The following is a 20718-nucleotide window of genomic DNA, read 5'->3' on the forward strand; positions in this document are numbered from 1 at the left end:
TCAGGGGCTTACAAAATCATCTTGGCTAGCTCCTTCCATAAAGAAAGTTACATCTATTCAAACAGAAGTTACATTAAAAGCTAAGTCTGGTTACTGAAGAGAAGAAATAGGTTAAAGCATTTTTTTTCCTTTGGCAGCATATCTGTTCTGGGGTCTCTGCCTTGTGTTGCAGCTTCCATATCTCACATCACTCCTGGGACAGGGACTAGTTTCTCAAGGGTTTGCAATAGGGAAAATGGTCAAGAGTTTGCAGGGATATAGCCTTTCCTGGCAAGCCTTCAATCAAGAAACAGGAGCCATGATGAAGATCCCTTTATAGTAGGACTGTGGAGAGCAACGTGCCAGGCAAAGTTATAGGTCTGAGTATCCCCTTACTTATTCTTCAGGGTTTTTGGAAACAGGCGAATCCTGCCATAGGAGGCTGGCCTCAGGTCAGTAGAGAGAGGACCCCCAGTCTCTGATACATATGAAGGTGAGGACTCTGAATAAGGAGTGAAGAAAGCAGAAAGCAGCCACCTAGAACAGTGTGACCCTGCTGTCAGCCCCCAGAGTCCCCCAAACAGCCTGGGAAGAATGTGGCTGTATCTGATTTCCACTTAACAGGTCAAAAAGGTAAAGATTCTTGGTCTGAGGTTGATTGAATCAGGTCAATAGGGGTAGAATTTCCAAGGTGTGCCAAGAGGAAGGTGAACTCTGAAGAGTTCAGAGACCACCAAACCCACATCAGTGGAAACTCACAAAACCCTTCAAACTGTCATGAGAAATCTAGCCATAAATGTCAGACATATGTGGCTTCATATCTTCTCAGGGGTAACGGAAAGTGGGGAGGTCCCAGGTCAGCAGAGAGAGGAGACTTGGGGCTTCACATAAGTCAGATTTAGGGTGCAGAGTTAGAATCCTGAGTGGGATCACCATCACAGGGCCTCAATCTGCCTGCCACAGCTGTCACCTGTGGGAAACCATGGCAGGTGTGGCCAAATAAGGCCACCCTCATCTCTTTCTATTAGGTCTCAGGGAGGTATAAGCCTTTTTCTGGGGGAAATGTCCTCAGATTAAGAAAGAGAGGAACCTCAAGCCCTGCCAGGAGTCAAATCAAGGAAACTGAGTGAGAACCAAGAGGATGACCCACCCCTGAATAGATGGAAAAACAGTCTGGTCCTGCCCTGGCATTCAAGACTTAAAACCCCAGGGTAGGATATGAGGCTAGGGCCTCCAGCATCACTTTTTTTTAATTGACTTCATTTTTTAGAGCAAGCTTAGGTTCACAGGAAAACTGAGCAGAAATCACAGAGTTCCCATATACCCTCTTCCCTGATACATACAGCCTCTCCCACTTTCAACATCCTGCAGCAGAGCTGTACATGTACTACAATCTATGAACTTCTATCCACACGTCAGTAGCTCAACAATGCTCATAGTTACATTAGACTTTATTCTTGGTGTTGCACATTCTGTGGGGTGTGACAAACGTATGATGATTTCTATCCATCGTTACAGTATACAGAGTAATGTCACTGCTCTAAAATCCTCTGTGTTCTGTCCCTTCATTCCTCCCTGCTCCCCCAACCCCTGGAAACCACTGATCTTTTTACTTTTTCTGTAGTTTTGTCTTTTCCAGAATGTCAGATAGTTGGACTCACACAGAAATAAGCCTTTTCAGATTGGCTTATTTCACTTAGTAATACACATCTAAGGTTCCTCTATGCCTTTCCATGGCTTGATTAGCTCATTTCTTTTTAGCACTAAACAATACAGGCATAACTCAGACATACTGCGGGTTTGGTTCCAGCTCACAGCAATAAAGTGAATATCACAATAAAGTGAGTCAAAGGAATTTTTTTGGTTTCCCAGTACATATAAAAGTTATGTTTATACTCTACTATAATCTGTTAAGTATGCTATAGTATTATGCCTAAAAAACAATGTACATACCTTAATTTTTTAAAGGAGGAGGAGAGAGGAGAGGAGCAGAAGGAGAGAGAGAATCTTAAGCAGGCTCCATGCCCAGTGCAGAGCTAGATGTAGGGTTTGATCTCACAACACTGAGATCACAACCTGATCCAAGATCAAGAGTTGGACACTTATCTGATTGAACTACCCAGGTGTCCCATACATACTTTAATTTAAAAAATACTTTATTGCTAAAAAAGTCCTAGCCATCTGAGCTTTCAGTGAATCATATAATCTCTTTGTTGGTGGAGGGTCTTACCTCGATGTTGATGGCTGCCTACTGATCAGGGTGGTGTTGCTGAAGGTTGGGGTGGTGGGCAGTTTTTTAAAATGATGCAATGCAACACAGAAGTGTGCTGCATTGATTGGCTCTTCCTCTCACAAATGATTTCTCTGTGGCATGTGATGCTGTTTGGTAGTTTATACCCACAGCAGAACTTCTTTCGAGTTGGAGTCAATCCTCTCAAATTCTGCTGCTGCTTGATCAACTAGGTTCATGTAATATTCTAAATCATTGGTTGTCATTTCAACTATCTTTAAAGTGTTTTCACCAAGAGTGGTTTTTATCTCAAGAAACTACATTTATGTATGTATGTATGTATGTATGTATGTATGTTTATCCATTAGAAGCAACTCTTGATCCATTAAAGTTTTATCATGAGATTGCAGTGATGCAATCCCATCTTCAGGCTCCACTCTTAATTCCAGTTCTGTTGCTCTTTCTACCACATCTGCCATTACTTCCTCCCCTGAAGGTTTGAGTCCCTCAAAGTCACCAAGGGGGGTTTGGCATCAACTTTTTTCAAGCTTGTATTCCTGCTGATATTTTAATCTCTTCTCATGAATCATGAATGTTCTTTGTGGCATTTATAATGGTGAATCCTTTCAAGAAGGCTTTGCCCAAACCCATCGAAGAAATCACTATCTATAGTAGCTATAGCTTTACAAAATATATTTCTCACGCAATAAGAATTGAAAGTCGAAATTACTCCTTGATTTATGAGCCAGAGAGTGGATGTTGTGTTAGCAGGCATGAAAGCAATGTTCATCTCATTGTACATCTGCATCAGAGCTCTTGGGTGACCAGGCGCATTGTCAATAAGCCGTCATACTTTGAGAGGAATCTTTTCTTCTGAGGTCTCAAGAGTGGGCTTAAAATATTCAGAAAACCATGTTGTAAACAGATGTCCTGTCACACAAGCTTTGATGTTGCTTCTATAGAGCACAGACAAAGTAGATTTAGCATAATCTTAAGGGCCCTAGGATTTTGGGGATGAGAAATGTGCATTGGCTTCAACTTCAAGTCATCAGCTGCATTAGCCGCTAATAAGAGAGTCAGCCTGTACTTTGAAGCTCTGAAGCCAGACACTGACTTGTCCCATCTAGCTATGAAAGCCCTGGATGGCATCTTCTTCCAGTAAAAGCTGTTTTATTTACATTGAAAATCTGCTGTTTAGTGCAGCCAACCTTCGCTAATGATTCTAGCTAGATCTTCCCAATAACTTACTGCAGCTTCTCCACCAGCACTTGCTGCTTCACCTTGTATGTTGTTCTGGAAACAACTTTTTCCTTAAATCTCACGAAGCCTCTGCTGGCTTCAATCTTTTCTTACACAGTTTTGTCACCTCTCTCAGCTTTTATAGAATTGAGAGTTAGGGCCTGGCTCTGGAGTAGGCTTTGGCATAAGGGAATGTCATAGCTGATTTCATCTTCTGTCCAGACCACTAATACTTTCTCCATATCAGCAAGAAGGCTGTTATGCTTTCCTATCATTAGTATGTTCACTGGAGGAGCACTTTGAATTTCCTTCAAGAACTTTTCTTTGCATTCACAACCTGGATAACTGTTTGTGCAAAAGGCCTAGCTTTTGACTTTCTCAGTTTTGAACGTGCCTTTCTTACTAAGCTCAGTCATCTCTAGCTTTTGGTTTAAAGTGAGAGACATGCGACTCTTCCTATCACTTGAACACTTAAAGGCCATTGCAGGGTTATTAATTGGACCAATTTCCACATTTTCGTGCCTCATGGAATAGGGAGTCCTGAGGAGAGAGAGAGAGAGAGATGGGGGGATAGCCAGTCAGTGGAGCAGTCAGACCACATACAGCATTTATCAACTAAGTTCACCGTCTTCGGTAGGTGCAATGTGTGGTGCCCTAAAGCAATTACAATAGTAGCATCACAGATCACTGGTCACAGATCACCATAACAAATATAATAATAATACAAAAGTTTGAAATATTGTGAGAATTACCAAAATGCAACATAGAGACACAAGGTGAGCACATGCTTTTGGAAAAATGGCACCAAGAGACTGTCTTGGCGCAGGGTTGCCACAAACTTTCAATTTATAATAAATGCAATATGTGCAAAGTGCAGTAAAGCAAAGCACAATAAAACAAGATAAGCCTGTATTCCATTGTTGGGATGTCACGACCACAGAGTCATCATTCCTCAGTATCAGTAGAGTAAGTTCAACAACACAAGAAATGCCACTGGGCCTGAGGTAAGGCCCAGGATCTCAAGAGGGCTTAGGCCACTGCAGCAAGAGTACTCCCTCTCCTCCTCTCTTTTGGAGATGTTCCCTCAGATTGCCTTATTGCTGGCACTGCTAGAAGCCTCAGAGATCCCGATCCACCATTATTGCTTCTGCAGCTATTTCATGCACGAGGTCTTAACAAGGTGTCAAGAGCCAAGATGAGAAAATGCAAGTTGCTCTGAAGCCCCAACCTCTGCTGAGAGCTCACTGAAACATTCCCTAGCCAGGAAGGTGAGCAAGTGGGTGCACTTCCTGCTGGAGAAGCATGCAGTGAGGGAGCCCAATATGAAGGCAGACATGCTGAAGATAGTCAACAAAATGTAGAGAGAGCACTTCCCTGAGATCCTCAGGAGGATCTTTGGGCACCTGGAGCTGGTCTTCAGCCTCAAACTGAAGGAAACTAAGCCTGGAGGTCATCCCTATACCCTCTTGAGCAGCCTAGATCTCACCAGTGATGGCAGTGTGAGCAGTGGTTGGGGCCTTCCTAAGAATGAGCTTCTCATGCCTCTCCTGGGTGTGATCTTTGAATGGCAGCTACACCACTGAAGAGGACAAAATGTGCTTGGCATCTGTGCCAAGATGAGGTATTTAATCTTTGGAGAGCCCCAGGAGCTCATCACAGAAGATTAGGAGCAGGAAAGGTACCTGGAGTACAGACAGATGCCCAACAGTGATCCTCCGTGTTGGGAATTCCTGGCAGACCCAAGAGCCCACGCTGAGACCACCAAGATGAAAATGCTAGAGTTTTTGCCAAGATCGTGGACTTCCCATGCTATTATGAAGAGGGCCTGCAAGACGAGGAGAGAGCACGAGCCTGAGCCAGAGCCGTAGCAGGGGCTGCCTCTACTACATGGCCAGTGCAGAGTCCCAGGCCACATTCAGCCGCTCTTCTTCCCAGAGAGGGCTGAGGCAGATTCTTCACTTTGTGGTTAACAAAGACAGTCAGTCACTCTCCGCCCAGGTGGCACTTGCAGGAACACAGTGTGTAACATGTTTGTGTTCCTGTACAATATGTATACATTGAAGATATATCTGTTTCTTCCTAATTTTTATTTTTTTAAGATTTTATTTATTTATTCACGAAAGACACACACACACAGAGGGAGTGAGAGAGAGAGAGGTAGAGACACAGGCAGAGGGAGAAGCAGGCTCCACGCAAGGAGCCTGACGCGGCACTCGATCCCGGGACCCCAGGACCATGCCCTGGGCTGAAGGCAGGTGCCAAACCACTGAGCCACCCAGGGATTCCCTCTTCCTAATTTTAAATGGCTTTCCTTTCTTTTTTAAAATATTTTATTTCAATTCAACTTGCCAACATATAGTATAACACCCAGTGCTCATCTCATCACATGCTCTCCTTAATGCCAGTCACCCAGTTACCCCTTCCCTCTACCCACCTCCCCTTATGCAACCCTTTGTTTCCCAGAGTTAGGAGTTTCTCATGGTTTGTCTTCCTGTCTAATTTTTCCCTACTCAGTTTCCATCCTTTCCCCTATAGTCCCTTTCACTGTTTCTTATATTCCACATATGAGCGAAACAAAAAAATGATTGTCTTTCTCCGATTGACTTATTTCACTCAGCATAATACCCTTGAGTTCTATCCACATCGAAGCAAATAGTAGGTATTTATCCTTTCTGATGGCTAAGTAATATTCCATTGTATACATAGACCACATTTTCCTTATCCATTCATCTGTCGAAGGACATTGTGGCTCCTTCCTGTTGGATCATATTGGCTAGTATGTTGGTGAGAATTTTTGCATCTGTGTTCACCAGGGATATTGGTCTATAATCTCCTTTTTGGTGGGGTCTTTGTCTGGTTTTGGGATCAAGGTAATGCTGGCCTCACAGAACGAGTTTGGAAGTATTCCATCCCTTTCTATTCCTTGAAACAGCTTTAGTAGAATAGGTATTATTTCTTCTTTAAATGTTTGGTAGAATTCCCCTGGGAAGCCATCTGGCCCTGGACTTTTGTTTTTTGGGAAGTTTTTGATGACTGCTTCAATTTCCTCACTGGTTATTGGCCCGTTCAGGTTTTCTATTTCTTCCTGTTTCAGTTTTGGTAATTTGTAGGTTTCCAGGAATGCATTCATTTCTTACATATTGCCTAATTTTCTGACATACAGCTGCTCATAATATGTTTTTAAAATCATTTGTATTTCCTTGGTATTGGTTGTGATCTCTCCTCTTTCGTTCATGATTTTATTATTTTGAGTCTTTTCCTCTTCTTTTTAATAAGTCTGGCTAGGGGTTTATCTATCTTATTAATTATTTTGTGGAACCAGCTGCTGGTTTCATTGATCTGTTCTACAGGTCTTCTAGTCTCTATTTCATTGAGTTCTCCTCTAATCTTTATTATCTCTCTTCTTCTGCTTGGTTTAAGCTTTACTTGCTGTTCTTTTTCCAGTTTCTTTAGGTGCAAGTTTAGCTTGTGTATTTGAAATTTTTCCAATTTTTTGAGGGAGGCTTGTATTGTGATGTATTTCCCTCTTAGGACCGCCTTTGTTGTATCCCAAACATTTTGAACAGTTGTGCTTTCATCTTTGTTAGTTTCCATGAATCTTTTTTATTATTTCTAATTTCCTAGTTGATCAATTCATCTTTTAGTATGATGCTCTTTAACTTCCAAGTGTTTGAGCTCCTTCCAAATCTCTTCATGTGATTGAGTTCTAGTTTCAAAATATTGTGGTCTGAAAATATGCAGGGGATAATCCCAATCTTTGATATCGGTTAAGACCTGATTTGTCACCCTATATGTGGTCTATTCTGGAGAAAGTTCCATGTGCACTTGAGAAGAATGTATATTCAGTTGCATTAGGATGGAAGGTTCTGTATATATCTGTGAAATCCATCTGGTTTAGTGTGTCATTCAAGGCCCTTGTTTCTTTGGTGATATTCTGCTTAGAAAATCTGTCCTTTGCTGAGAGTGCCATGTTGAAGTCTCCTACTATTAATATATTATTATCTATGTATATCTTTACTTTGGTTATTAATTGATTGATATACTTGGCTGCCCCCACATTAGGGGCATAAATATTCATAGTTGTTAGGTCCTCTTGTTGGATAGACCCTTTAAGCATGATATAGTGTCCCTCTTCATCTCTTTTTACAATCTTTCGTATAAAATGTAATTTATCTGGGGCACCTGGGTGTTCAGTGGCTGAGCATCTGCTTTTGACTCAGGGTGTTATCCCGGGGTCCTGCAATCAAGTCCCACGTAGGGCTTCTGATGGGGAGCCTGCTTCTCTCGTCTGCCTGTTTCTTTTTTTTAAGATTTTATTTATTTATTCATTCATGAGAGACACAGAGAGCGGGGGGGACAGAGACAGAGACAGAGACACAAGGCAGAGGGAGAAGCAGGCTCCATGAAGGGAGCCTGATGTGGGACCTGATCCCAGGACTCCAGGATCACGCCCTGGGCCAAAGGCAGACGCTAAACTGCTGAGCCACCCAGGGATCCCCCTGCCTATGTTTCTACCTCTCTGTGTGTGTCTCTGTGTTGCTCATGAATAAATAAGTAAAATATTGTAAAATATATATAATTTATCTGATATGAGGTTTGCTGCCCCAGCTTTCTTTTGAGGATCATTTGAATGGTAAATCATTCTCCACCCCCTCATTTTCAGTCTAGAGATGTCCTTAGGTCTAAAATGAGTCTCTTGTAGACAGCATATAGATGGGTCTTGCTTTTTTATCCAGTCCAATAACCTGTGTCTTTTGATGCAATCATTTAGCCCAATCACAGAGTAACTATTGAAAGATATGAACTTAGTGTCATAGTATTACCTATACAGTTCTTCTTTCTGTGGATTGTTTCTTTGGGCTCCCTCCTTCGCTTACAAGGTCTCCCTTAATATTTCTTGGAGAGCCGATTTGGTGGTGACATATTCTTTTAGTTTCTGTCTATCCTGGAACCTCTTTTTCTCTCCTTCTATATTGAATGGTAGCTTTGCTTGATAAAGTATTATTGGCTGCATGTTTTTCTCATTTAGTACTCATTCTCATTTAGTATATACCTAAATGAGATATATAATGATATATAATGAGTATAATATATATAAATGATATAAATGAGTATCTATCTAGTATATATTTAGTATATATCTCATTTTCTCATTTAGTATATCCTGCCAGCCCTTTCTGGCCTGCCAGGTCTCTGTGGATAGGTCTGCTGTTAATCTGATATTTCTCCCCATATAAGTTAAAAATTTTGTCTCGAACTGCTTTTAGGAATTTCTCTTTATCTTTGAAATTTGCAAACTTCACTATTATATGTTTGGGTGTTGATCCATCTTTGTTTATTTGGGGGAGGGTGTCCTCTCTATGTCTTGGATATGAGTGCCTGTTTCCTTCCCCAGATTAGGGAAGTTCTCAGCTATGATTTGTTCAAATATACTTTGTGGTCCTCTCGCTTTCTACATCTTCTAGAATCCCAATCAGATGAATATCATTCCCTCTCAAACTATCATTTATTTCCCAAGGCTTCTCCTTGTGGACTCTTGTTTTTCTTTTTTCCTCACCTTGCTTCCTTTCCACCAATCAACTTGTTTTCTATGTAATTCACTCTCTTTTCTACCTCATTAACCCTAGCAGTTAAAGCTAGGGTTAGACTACATCTCAGTTAAGTACTTTTAATTTTGGCCTGATTAGATCTCAATTCTGCAGTAAGAGTATCTCTCGAGTCTTTTATGCTTTTTTCAAGAGCCACCAGTAATTTTTTAATTGTACCTCTGAATTGTATCTCTGACATGCTACTTAAATCCATATTCATTGAGTCTGTGGCAGAGAGTATTACTTCGGATTCTTTCTTTTGTGGTAAATTCTTCCTTCTAGTCATTTTGTCCATTGCAGAATGTCTATATGAGTGAGCAGAGTCAAAAATATCAGCCACTACCTAAGTAAAATACACCCTAGACAATTCTCGAGGAGGTCAGGGACCAGAAAATAAAAGAAAAAGAAAACAACAACAACAACAAAAAGACCATGAAAGTGGAAAACAAATTTTAAAATAATATATTAAAAAAAAAAAGGTGGGGGGAAATGATGGAAGAGAGAGAATATAGTTTCACAGAGTGAAACCTAGAGTGGACCTAGAGGGTGATCCTCTTGGTTCTGAGTGTACTTTGTTCTGTATATTAGAAGGTGCTAAATTCCAAATTTATATAAACCAGCAAAACTTATATAAAGACACAACAGCAACCACAAAAACAGAAACCAGATAAAGGGGGGGGCGGGTAGAATGGGAAGGAAGAAAGAATATAATCTCACAGAATGGACCAACATAGTGCTCCACTTGGTTCTGAGTGTATTTTGGTCCATATGTTAGAAGGTACTAAATTCCACAATTATAAATCAAAACAAGACAAAAAAAAACCCATAACTTATATATCTACAAAAATTAAATTGAATACGTTGAAAGGAATCCAAAAGTAAAGACTATATCTAAGACATGTAATTGTAGAAATATGAAAGTCAAAAAGGAAAAACCCTAAAATCAAAGAGTCGATAAAATATTGTAGTTAAGGCAGGAAAAGAGAAAAAATATTGGGAATTTTTAACCTGAAAGATAAATTAATCTTAAGGGAAAAAACCCTCCAGTTTTATATACCATTTTCCCTCAGTCCTGGCGCTCTCCAGCACTGCTTGGTCAGTAGGGTTGCTCTTCCCTAGTTCTTCCAGCAGTTCTTCTGGGGACGAAGGGCCTGCTGTGCTGATTCTCAGGTGTCTGAGCGGAGATGCCCCGCCCCTTGCCAGGTGGCCCGGCTCAGTGTGAAGCTGTTTGTCCCTGTGAGGCCTTTGTGCCCTAGAGGCCATGCCTCTCCCAGGTGAGAGGAGGGGGGAAAAGTGGCAGCGGCCACATCTCCAGCCCCGGAGCCAAGAGCTCCCCGCAGGCACCGAACCGCAGTCTCTCCGTGCACACTGGCCTAGACCCTCCGGGGGCAGGCGTGGGGCACTGACCTGTACAAGCTGACGAGCGCCAGGCGGCAGGAGAGCGTTCGCCATCTTGTGCCCGGCCCGGTTCCACCTCTCCCAGAGGTCACGAGAACAGCCAGCTTTGTCCGCTGCAGCGCCCTGGGGTGAGCACTGAGCCTCCGAACTTGCACCTTGGGGGTCCGCGTCTCCCAGAGGGAACGAGCATAGCCTGCCTGTGTCCGCTGCTGCGCTGGGGCGCTCTGAGCTCAGTCGCTGGCCTACGGCCCGGCCCGCCTCTTCCGGAAGCCCCGCGAGGGTTGCTGCGGTCCAGCTCTCCTGGGGGCCCACCCACGTTTGCGGTGAGCTCTCTCTTGGGCGCCCCTATTCTTACTGTGTCCCCAGGAATATTGAGACTCCACTGCCCCTCCTGCGACTCTGCCCTGTTTCCCCACTGAGCACTTTTTAGTCAGGGAAGACTCAAGCGCAGATTTCTAAAGCTCCCGATTGTGCTGCAGCGGCTTTCCACGGCTCCCTCCCCCGTTTATCTTCCAGTATATCCCTTCCGGCCCTCTTCTCCGCCCTCCTACCTTGTCAGAAGCCATCACTTCCCTCTCTAGCCTTCCAGCTGGTCTCTCTTTACATCTCAAGTTGAATTCGTAGGTGTTCAGGATGGTTTGGAAATCATCTAGGTAAGCTGGGGGAACCAGATGAAACGAGGACCCCTACTCTTCCGCCATCTTGCCTCCCCCCAATGGCTTTCCTTTCAGTTAGAGGTTTATTTAGCTTCAGAATCCAAGTTTATAGATGACATGAGTCATACACTTATTGGAGTTTATCAAGTTTAAAAATAAGAATTTTAGTATTTCATAAAACAAATGAAACACTTGAACCATTTCTTGTCATTCAGAACTAGGTAACAGAACAGTGGAATATGCAGTTTTTGTGAAAACAGGGAATTCCTCCACAGTAATGTCTGTGTGATCATAAGATACAGAAAAAATGTGAAATATAGTCAGCTCTTGGTTTGTTTTATTCCTTTTAATCTTCCTTTATAAAATTGAAGTATATGTACCCGGATTGGCTTAGCTTAGTCAAAATGAAATTAAATCGCAATAAATTTAACTTGCACTCTTGCTTTTTAATTGCCCAAATATTAATTTAGCACCTACTCTTTGGAGGGCTCCTGCCTAGTACTGGCGGTGATAAGAAAAACAGACCCAACCCCTGCCTATAAAACTGTGGAGTCTGAGAGCAGCTGTCATATAAAGTAGGTGGTAAGATACTCCCTAAGAACGAAAGGATGAGTAAAAATAAGGGATGAAAAGGAGGGAAGGGGTCTCCAGATGAGTTCTAGTGTAAAATTCCCCAGGGCAAGGCAACTTGGGCCTTTTGGCAGCTGAAAGCTCTGCGATGGGAAGTAATTTCAAGTTAGCTGTATGGTGGGCTAAAGGTGGCTGTGGAAGTGGCGAACAGAAGCCAGGTCTCCAGTTGAGAGATTAAAGTCTGGAATGGAAAACGACCTTTAACAGTTACTTTGAGACATGAGTAAATCAGAGAGGACCTCCACCCAAGGCACGGATGGAACATATCCTGTGCTTCTGTCCCCAGTGCAGGGGAACACAGAGCACACACTAGGTGTTTTATTACACATCATCTCCAGGGAGTTCCTGAGTCATAAGGGCAGTATTCTTTTGAGGATGGAAACTCAGAAACCACTGGGCAGGCACTCTTTGCTCTAAGTTGGGAAGTATGGAATGGAAAACGACCTTTAACAGTTACTTTGAGACATGAGTAAATCGGAGAGGACCTCCACCCAAGGCACGGATGGAACATATCCTGTGCTTCTGTCCCCAGTGCAGGGGAACACAGAGCACACACTAGGTGTTTTATTACACATCATCTCCAGGGAGTTCCTGAGTCATAAGGGCAGTATTCTTTTGAGGATGGAAACTCAGAAACCACTGGGCAGGCACTCTTTGCTCTAAGTTGGGGAGTCAGGACCTATTTTATTAAAAGAGCATTCAAATTCAGCGTTATTGTTTTGTTTTGTTTTGTTTTTTTATTTGGCTCTAATTCTACCAACTCTAAGAGAGGTATAGATTTTAGGTGATGGTGAAGTTAATGAAGATAGGGTGCTTTGGGTAAAGGGGCAGCTGAGAAGAAAGAATTGATCTTTGAATCCAATTCTAGAAGATTTGAGTTGTATTCATCTGGAAAAGACTACCCCCACACTTGAAGTATGATTTATTGGGGAGAAATTTACTTAGAGAGTCTCTGTTAGCAGCACTTTGGACTGATTTGGTGTTCCATGTTCTAGAGTGACATATATTCTCTGATATCTCCTAGATCAAAACATATTCCATCAGGGTGGGTAGTATCCTCTGAGGTCAAAATAATCATAATCATGGTAATAACAGATATTGTGTAAAGTCTCAGTGCATTCCAGGCATCTTTCCAGGTGCTTTATGTACATGAACCATGTCCCATCAGCCCTGTGAGACAAGTTTAACAAACCCATTTCACAGATGCAGAGCCTGAAGCCCATAGAACTTGCTAATGCAGCCAGTTCACAGAGCTAGTAAGTGATGGGGCTGGGATTAGACCTTTGGTCTGAATCTGTCCAAAGCTCATACTTTTCCACTCCTCTCAGCTTGAGGCTGAGCATGCTTCACTTAATTCACTTTCTTCTACTACTCCAAAATGTATCTCAAATGGTGAAAAGGAAAACTCTGTGACCAAAACACTGGATTGGAATACATAACCAGTGCAATAAGAATACCAAAACAAATAAGATATATGAATAAAGGAGAGAAAGAGACAGTGACAATATGATCATCTCCATGTGCAAAATCAGATATTCTCAAAAGATCAGAGACTCACAAAATCATCTGGCTCTATCCTTCTCTGTTAAAGGTAAATCTTTTAGAGCTACCTCAAGTATGGCTGGTGAAGAGAAGGAATATATCAGCTTTTATTTTTTTCCTCAGACACCACAACACCTGTCCTGGGCTCCCAGATGTATGCTGCTTTTTCCTAATCTTACATCACTCTTGGGACACGGACTCATTTTCTGCAAGACATGCAGTAAAGAAATTGGTCAAGCACTTGCAAGTACATGTCATTTCCCAGGAAGCCTTTAATCAAGAGACAAGCCAAGATGAGGACCCCCATGAATAAGTCCTGAAGAGACAACTACCCCCAACATATTAGGGTCATCCAAAGACCTAAGGATGGTGACCTAAGCTTAGTAGGAGTCCCAGGCTCTGAAAGATATGGTGAGGACCATGAATGAGAAATGATGAAAGGACCCAGCCAGAACATTGAGGTCCTATAGCATCACATCTCTGCTATCTGTTCTTGGAGGCACCCAAAGACTGTGATCAGACAAGGATCAGCCTCATTTTCAACTTGGAATTCTCAGGAAAGGAGGACCTTCATGTAAGATAAGCAGCTACAGGAAAGCAGAGTGAAGTTACAGGATTGGTCATCTGTCAAGGTGAGGCCTCAAATGTGGACTAAGAGTAGCACTCACAGCATAAAAGGAGGCCCTACAACATCCCCTATGCTGTCCTCCCTGGGAAGCCCTGGGCAGTGATGTCAGGCTGGTTTTAGCTTGGAAAGTCTCGGGAAGGTGAGGGCCTCTGTTTGATGGAAGCTGCCTCAGTTTTGCAGAGGGAGGGACCTGGGCCCTAATAAGAATTCATGTGAAGACCATGAGTGTTATGAGGGAACCCCCAAAGCAAAGGGGACTAAATAGAATCCTGTATCATTCTTAGCCCTGGGGGACCCAGAAGAGCTCTAACTGGAGTCCCCTCATTCTGCCTGGTGAGTCTCAGAGAAGGAATGGCCTTCTCTAACAGGATGGGTCCCAGCTCTACAGGGGAAGAAGTCTTGGCCATAACTACAGTCCAGGTATGGCCCGTCAAGGAATCTCTCCTGAAAGTGGGAGGCTCACAGAGTCCCGCCCCTCTTGCCAGGCTTCTGTGGCCCAGGAAGGAGTAGCCAGGGGAATAGCAAGAGGACTGGGGAGGCTGGGGGCTCTGGGCGCTGGCAGGCCCGGGCCAGCAGAGAGAGAAGCCCAGGCCCAGAGAGACGCGGTGAGGACCTGCGTGAGGAGCCCTAAGCAGTGAAGTCGCACAGAGCCCCGCCTCTGCTTTCAATCCTTGGAGACCCTGGACCGCGGCCAACACCGGATGCGGTTCACCCGACTTCCGTTCTGGGTGGGGCTTCCACCGCCGGGCGCCATATTTGTGCGCTTGGCGGGAGCCGGATTCCCGGGACTGATCTGAATTCAAGGTAAGAACTCTGAGGGGGAACCGAAGAGATTCCTCCTCCCCCCTCGGCCTCCCATAATAAAGTTGGGTCCCTGAACCTGACCCTTCGGTTTGGCTCAGGGAGGTCCCAGCGGCCTATAAGGCCAAGCGGTCCCGGCAGCCTCATTACCGCTTGGCCTCGGGGCCTTACGGACTGCACCGCCCCAGGGAGGAGAGGGCCTTTGTCCAAAGGCAGCTGCCCCACGCCTGCTGGCAGTCCTGGAATGCCCTGGAGTAATTCGGGCTGAGATAACCCCTCATTTTTGCCTAGGGGGTGGTTTTGGTAGAGAAAGGACTTCTTTTCTTTTCTTTTCTTTTCTTTTCTTTTCTTTTCTTTTCTTTTCTTTTCTTTTCTTTCTTTCTTTCTTCTTTTTTTAAGAAAGGCCTTTATGTAAAGGAGGCAGCACCATAGGCGGAGGGACGAGTTTGGGCTCTAAAAGGAGTAAAGGTAGGACCATCATTGCTAATAAGCACCCCTCTCCACAAAATAGGGAGCTGCACACAGCAGCACCCCGGCTCTCAGATCTGGGAGCCCCTAGATGAGGTACTCAGATGGGCAGCACCCTGAATTCTTTTCTAGCTACTCAGGGAGGTGAGGCCTTTTGCTCTGAGGCTTGTAGGCTCAGGGAGATGGAAGGAATCCCAAATCCTACCTGGAGTCAAGGTCAAGTCCTGAATGGGGTCTGAGGGAGCCACTGACTCCAGAACAGTGGGGGTGAAGAGTCTCGCCCCTGCTATTAGCAGGCATAGGCCCCAGTCAGCTCACGGAGGCTGTCAACTCAGGTCCCAGAAATATGAGGACCTTTGTCTAAGGGTTATGGCCTCAGAGCAGCAGAGAGTAGAGCCCCAGGAAGGGTTTGGAGTCAAGGTGAAGACCCTGAGTAAGGAAATGGAGACCACTCGATACCCGAATGAAAGAGTAGCTTATGACACCACCCCTGTTGTTAGTGCTGGGAGTCCTAGGACTACTATGATTTCCTCCCTTGGGTTCTCAAGAGACAGAATGACCAAGAGCAAGAACCCTGTGGGGTCCTAGAGCCATACCCTCACAGAACCTACAAAGGTGCCTTCTTTAAAAGCCAAGGTGGTCTCTCCCTGCTGTGGTGCTCACACTCTCATATTCCCTGCTCCAGGTGCCGGCATCATCTGCCCACACTTGTGCCTGCTGTCCCTGACCTAGTCATGCCTCGGGGCCAAAAGAGTAAGCTCCGTGCCCGTAAGAAACGCTGCCAGGCCCGTGTTGAGAGCCAGGGCCTTGGGGATACTCAGGCCACTACAGAAGAGGTCAATAAGTCCCCCTCTTCTGTTTCTGGGGATGCTCCCTCGAGCTCCTCTGCTGCTGGCGCTTCCCAGAAGCCTCAGGGATCCCAAGCCACTAGCTCTTCTGCTGCACGTGGTTCACGCCGCAGATCTAATGCAGGTGCCAAGAGCCGGGTTGACGGAGGTAAACATTCCTCCCAGGCCTCAACTTCCCCTGAAAGCGCTCGCAATGATCTTCTAACCAGGAAGGTGGGAATATTGATGCAGTTCATGCTAGAAAGGTATGCAATGAAGGCACCCATTATAAGGGCAGAGATGCTGAAGATCATCAACAAAAGGTACAAGGAAGATTTCCCTGAGATCTTCGGGAAAGCCTCTGAGCACCTGGAGCTGGTCTTTGGCCTAGAATTAAAGGAAATCAAGCCCAGTGGTCACTCCTATACCCTCGTGAGCAGCCTAGACATCACCAGTGATGGCGATGTGAGCAATGGCTGGGGTCCTCCTAAGAATGGTCTTCTTATGCCTCTTCTGAGTGTGATCTTCCTGAGTGGCAACCGAGCCTCTGAAGAGGATATCTGGGAATTCATGAATATCTTGGGCGTCTATGAAGGAAGGAAGCACGTAGTTTTTGGGGAGCCCAGGAAGCTCATCACCCAAGATTTGGTGCAGGAAAAGTACCTGGAATACCGCCAGGTGTCCGGTAGTGATCCTCCATGCTACGAGTTCCTGTGGGGCCCGAGAGCCCATGCCGAGACCAGCAAGATGAGAGTCCTAGAGTTTTTGGCAAAGGTCCATGATACTGTCCCCAGTGCCTTCCCATTCCATTATGAAGAGGCTCTGCGAGATGAGGAAGAGCGAGCCCAGGCCAGAGCCACGGCTAAGGCTGCCTCTGCTACCAAGGCCAGTGCACGTTCCAGGGCCACATCCAGCCGCTCCACTCCTCCCTAGAGAGGGCTGAGGCAGATTCTTCCCTCTGTGTTTGATGAGGGCTGCCAACCTTTTAAGTAGTGAGAGCCTAAGGTGGGGTTGGCAAGATCATAATATGTATCTTCTTTTTATTTTTCCTATTGTCCTTGGTAGCTTACAAATGTTCCTTTCATTAGAATGTTTATTTAGATTCAGAATATGTTTATAAATGACATAGATCACACATTGCAGTTAAACAGGTTTAAGAGTAAGAGTTTTGGTATTGTGTAATATAGCTTGAAAATTTTTGCATCTCCTTTGGGTTCCAGAACAAGATAATATGGTGTTGGAGTGGGGATTATTCTTGGAAATATGAAAGAACCAGCAAAAATACAGCTGTGGTTTTAAAATAGAAACAAAGTAAAATGTAGTTAAATCTTGGATTGTCTTATTCATTTTGTCTTTCTTTTTGTAAAATTCAAGGATATATATCTGAATGTCCTTATTCATGAATGCAGATAAAATTAAATAGTAATAAAGTACATTCCTTGCCTAGTGCCCTATTTATTCTTATTATTAATTGAGCATCTGTTCTTTGGGAGGCTGTAAATAATGATGATGCTAAGGATAAAGACCCTACACGTAGATTTTTAGAGTGTAAGAGCCATTATTATATAAGGAAGATGGGTATGATGAACTCTAACACGTAAAAGACAAGTTAAAAAAAAAGCTATGAGGAACAGGGGCAAATGAGAACAGTGAAGCATAAATTCTCTGAGGCAGGACACTTTGGGGTCTTCTCAGTGCATAGCTGCCATTCAAGAAGACAGCACTGCAGTCTCTGACATCTGGACAAAAAAATATCCCAGACATGAAAGTTTTTTCTGCTATAAGACTAAGCATAATAATAACTAACATTTATTAAAGACCCAACATTTGCCAGTCACGATGCCAGGTACTTCACAAATATTGCATATGTTGCAACAGTCCTACAGAACAGGACTTCTCCAATCCACTTGGCAGATGAAAAGCTTGAAATATTCTCAAGTTCACTTAGCGGGTGAACTGATAGAACCAGGAATGGAGCCTGGTCTGGTTCCATGCTGTTCCGCTCCTCCCAGCCTGAGGTCAACCTCATGTCTCTTACTTTCTCTTCTCACTGTTCCATGATGTCTCTCAGGCAATGAGAGAAGGACCCTGTGGCCAAAGTACTAAAAGCACGTCTAAAGAAGGAAGGTGGAGGACCCGGGTGGCTCAGTGCTTGAGAGTCTGCCTTTGGCTCAGGTTGTGACTCCTGGGATGGAGTCCTGCATTGGGCTCCCCACAGGGAGCCTGCTTCTCCCTCTGCCTATGTCTCTACTTCTCTGTTTCTCATGAATAAATAAATAAAGTCTTTAAAAAGGAATAAGGAAGGTGAAAATGAAAAGCACAATTTGGGGATTGTCCATGAGGTTCATTTCTAGGATCTTCCTGCCCCTTGTTCCAGGGTCCCTGCAGAGCTGGCTCTGCCCTGGTCCCAGCACATGTGTCCAGTCCCGGCACTTTCCTGCAGGACACCTCCCTCCCCTGGGACCTCCCCAGAGGGCCCTCACGTCCACACTGGGACCTGACTTGCTGGAAGATCCCTCTGTGTCCTCCTCTGGAGGTTGCATCTGCTCCTGGTAGAACGTACAGCCCATTCCCCTCACCCCCCGCCCTGACTTAGAGCATTCTGACTCCCTGAAGCTCCCATTCTTCCCCATGGTCCCCTCTGACAGCAACTGTCCTTCAGTGGGATTCTTTTTTTTTATAATATGATATCTTTGTTACTAATTCTTAAATATTTACAAGAACTAGTTTACCACATTCTATTTTTTTATTGGAGTTCAATTTGCCAACATACAGCATAACACTCAGTGCTCATCCCATCAAGTGCACCCCCACCTCCCGCCCACCTCCCTTTCCACCACCCCTTGTTCATTTCCCAGAGTCATGTTCTGTCTCCCTCTCTGATATTTCCTACTCATACTGTGATTCTGACAGCAAAGCTAAACTCCCTGGGTCCTTCCACCTCACAAAGTTTGTGGCTTTTTGGTTTTGTTTTTTTACCAAATCAGCTAGTAGGTACATTCTGATTTGACATGGAAGTTCAGAGTCTGTTTGTAACTCTGAGGCTGGAGAGGACTTTTTTGGAAACAACCTGATATTTGCAGTAGGATTTTAATGGAGTTTCTTACTTTAATGTGGCCACCGAATTCATACACTGATGAGTGAGCTTAACTAAGTGGTCAAGAACCAAAGTTACCTCCTAAGTGGTAGATGAGGAAGGACTGAGGAAATCACCATGGAAGAAAATGTCTACTGAGGCTAAATTTCTAAAAACCCATCTTGGAGTCCTTAGCAGACATGCTAACTTTCAATGAAAAGGAAAAAGAATTCACCATTCTTCCAGCAAATCTTGTCTGTATCTGTCCCAGGGAAAATGCTGTTTTTACAGTGTACTTAATGGCATCTGATCAGGTATTCAGGCATGTTCAGTCGGGTGGTGGGTAGCCATGATTTTAACCACATGCCAAAAGGTAAGAGAAAAGTCTCAGCCTACTGAGATTATACAAGTTGTTGCAAATGGCCATGCAGAAAGGTGCTGTTGAGGGACAAGGGGTGAGCCCTTCCTGCTAAGATTTACAAGGTCCTCTTTTTTTTTTTAAGATTTTACTTATTTATTCATAGAGACAGAGAGAGAGAGAGAGAGGCAGAGACACAGGCAGAGGGAGAAGCAGGCTCCATGCCGGGAGCCCGACGTGGGACTCGATCCCAGGTCTCCAGGATCACACCCCAGGCTGCAGGTGGCACTAAACCGCTGCGCCACTGGGGCTGCCCTAGAAGGTCCTCTTGAGAATTAGCTATCCTATATTTGAAAGCATCTGTTACATTGTATGCAGTAGAAAATAATTGATGAACTTCAGGGTAAATTTAACCTTCTCAAAAACTCCTCCAAGAAGGGAACAGTTTGTTGTTATAACCAATTGCTACAGTAGCTCTTAATTGAGCACCTACAATGTAGAAGCAATTCCATTCCCAGTCCAGTTGTAGTTGGGAAGGGTCATATGACTAACTCCTACCACTGATATGTGAGTAGAAGCATGTTTGTAACCTCCAGGCCAAGGCACATGACTGTGAGTATGCCACTTCCATGCTCTCTCTTCCACTCAGCAGCAAACATGGGGAGCCCGTGTTGAGATGTGGAACCACATGATGGAAACAGCCTGGATCTCTGGATCACCTGACATCACCCCCGTCAGGTTTTATGTACACGAGAAATAAAGATCTTGTCATGTTAAGCCATTCAGATTTCAGGTTTTCTGTGTTGCATCGGGTAGCAGTAACTTTATCTGAGTAATACGCAACTGCTATTTCTCTTGCTAGGCTCATTTAAACATTTTAATGACAAAGCTAATAGTAGTACATATATTCTAGTCATAAAAAAAAATCTGACACAGGTCAATCACAGTCTCCCTTATAACATTCCTCCAAAATTCAACCCTGTTTTCAATAGTAACCACAATGAACAGTCTGATGTGTGTCATTTTAAAGCTGATTTGAGGCTTTTTCATATGTAGACATACTATAAAAAGACAAGGGATTTTAGGCATACATAGGCAATAATGTGTATATTGTTCTGTAACTTGCTCTTATAACTTAATGAAGTGAACGCAGGATCTTTCCATGACAGCTCATAGAAGACCTGCCTCACTTTCTAAAACTGCTACATCACCAATGGAAATAGTCCCAGCCATCCCTCTCTCTGGTCCTGACAACTGACAGCATGAAGCAGGGCCACCTTAGCCAGCCTAGAGATCCA

General features: G+C 44.1%; 1 protein-coding gene and 1 pseudogene across 2 annotated transcripts in view; both read left to right on the forward strand.

Annotated features, from left to right (window-relative positions):
* LOC112654639 (melanoma-associated antigen B1-like) overlaps positions 1–17421 on the forward strand; it is a 43815-nt gene extending 26394 nt beyond the window's left edge. Inside the window, exons 1-2 of one of the 2 annotated variants that reach the window (XM_025439226.3) lie at positions 14542–14694; positions 15845–17421. In XM_025439226.3, coding sequence (XP_025295011.1) covers positions 15894–16919 — 1026 coding nt within the window. In that variant the 5' untranslated portion in view covers positions 14542–14694; positions 15845–15893 and the 3' untranslated portion in view covers positions 16920–17421. Of the gene's footprint in view, positions 1–14541; positions 14695–15844 lie in introns of those variants that run through there. The other variant, XM_049107543.1, reaches the window with a different exon arrangement.
* On the forward strand, positions 3231–5303 carry LOC112655346 (melanoma-associated antigen B1-like; annotated as a pseudogene).
* Positions 17422–20718: the final 3297 nt, after the last annotated feature.

The sequence above is a fragment of the Canis lupus genome, chromosome X, assembly GCF_003254725.2.
Source record: "Canis lupus dingo isolate Sandy chromosome X, ASM325472v2, whole genome shotgun sequence".
NCBI lineage: Eukaryota > Metazoa > Chordata > Mammalia > Carnivora > Canidae > Canis > Canis lupus.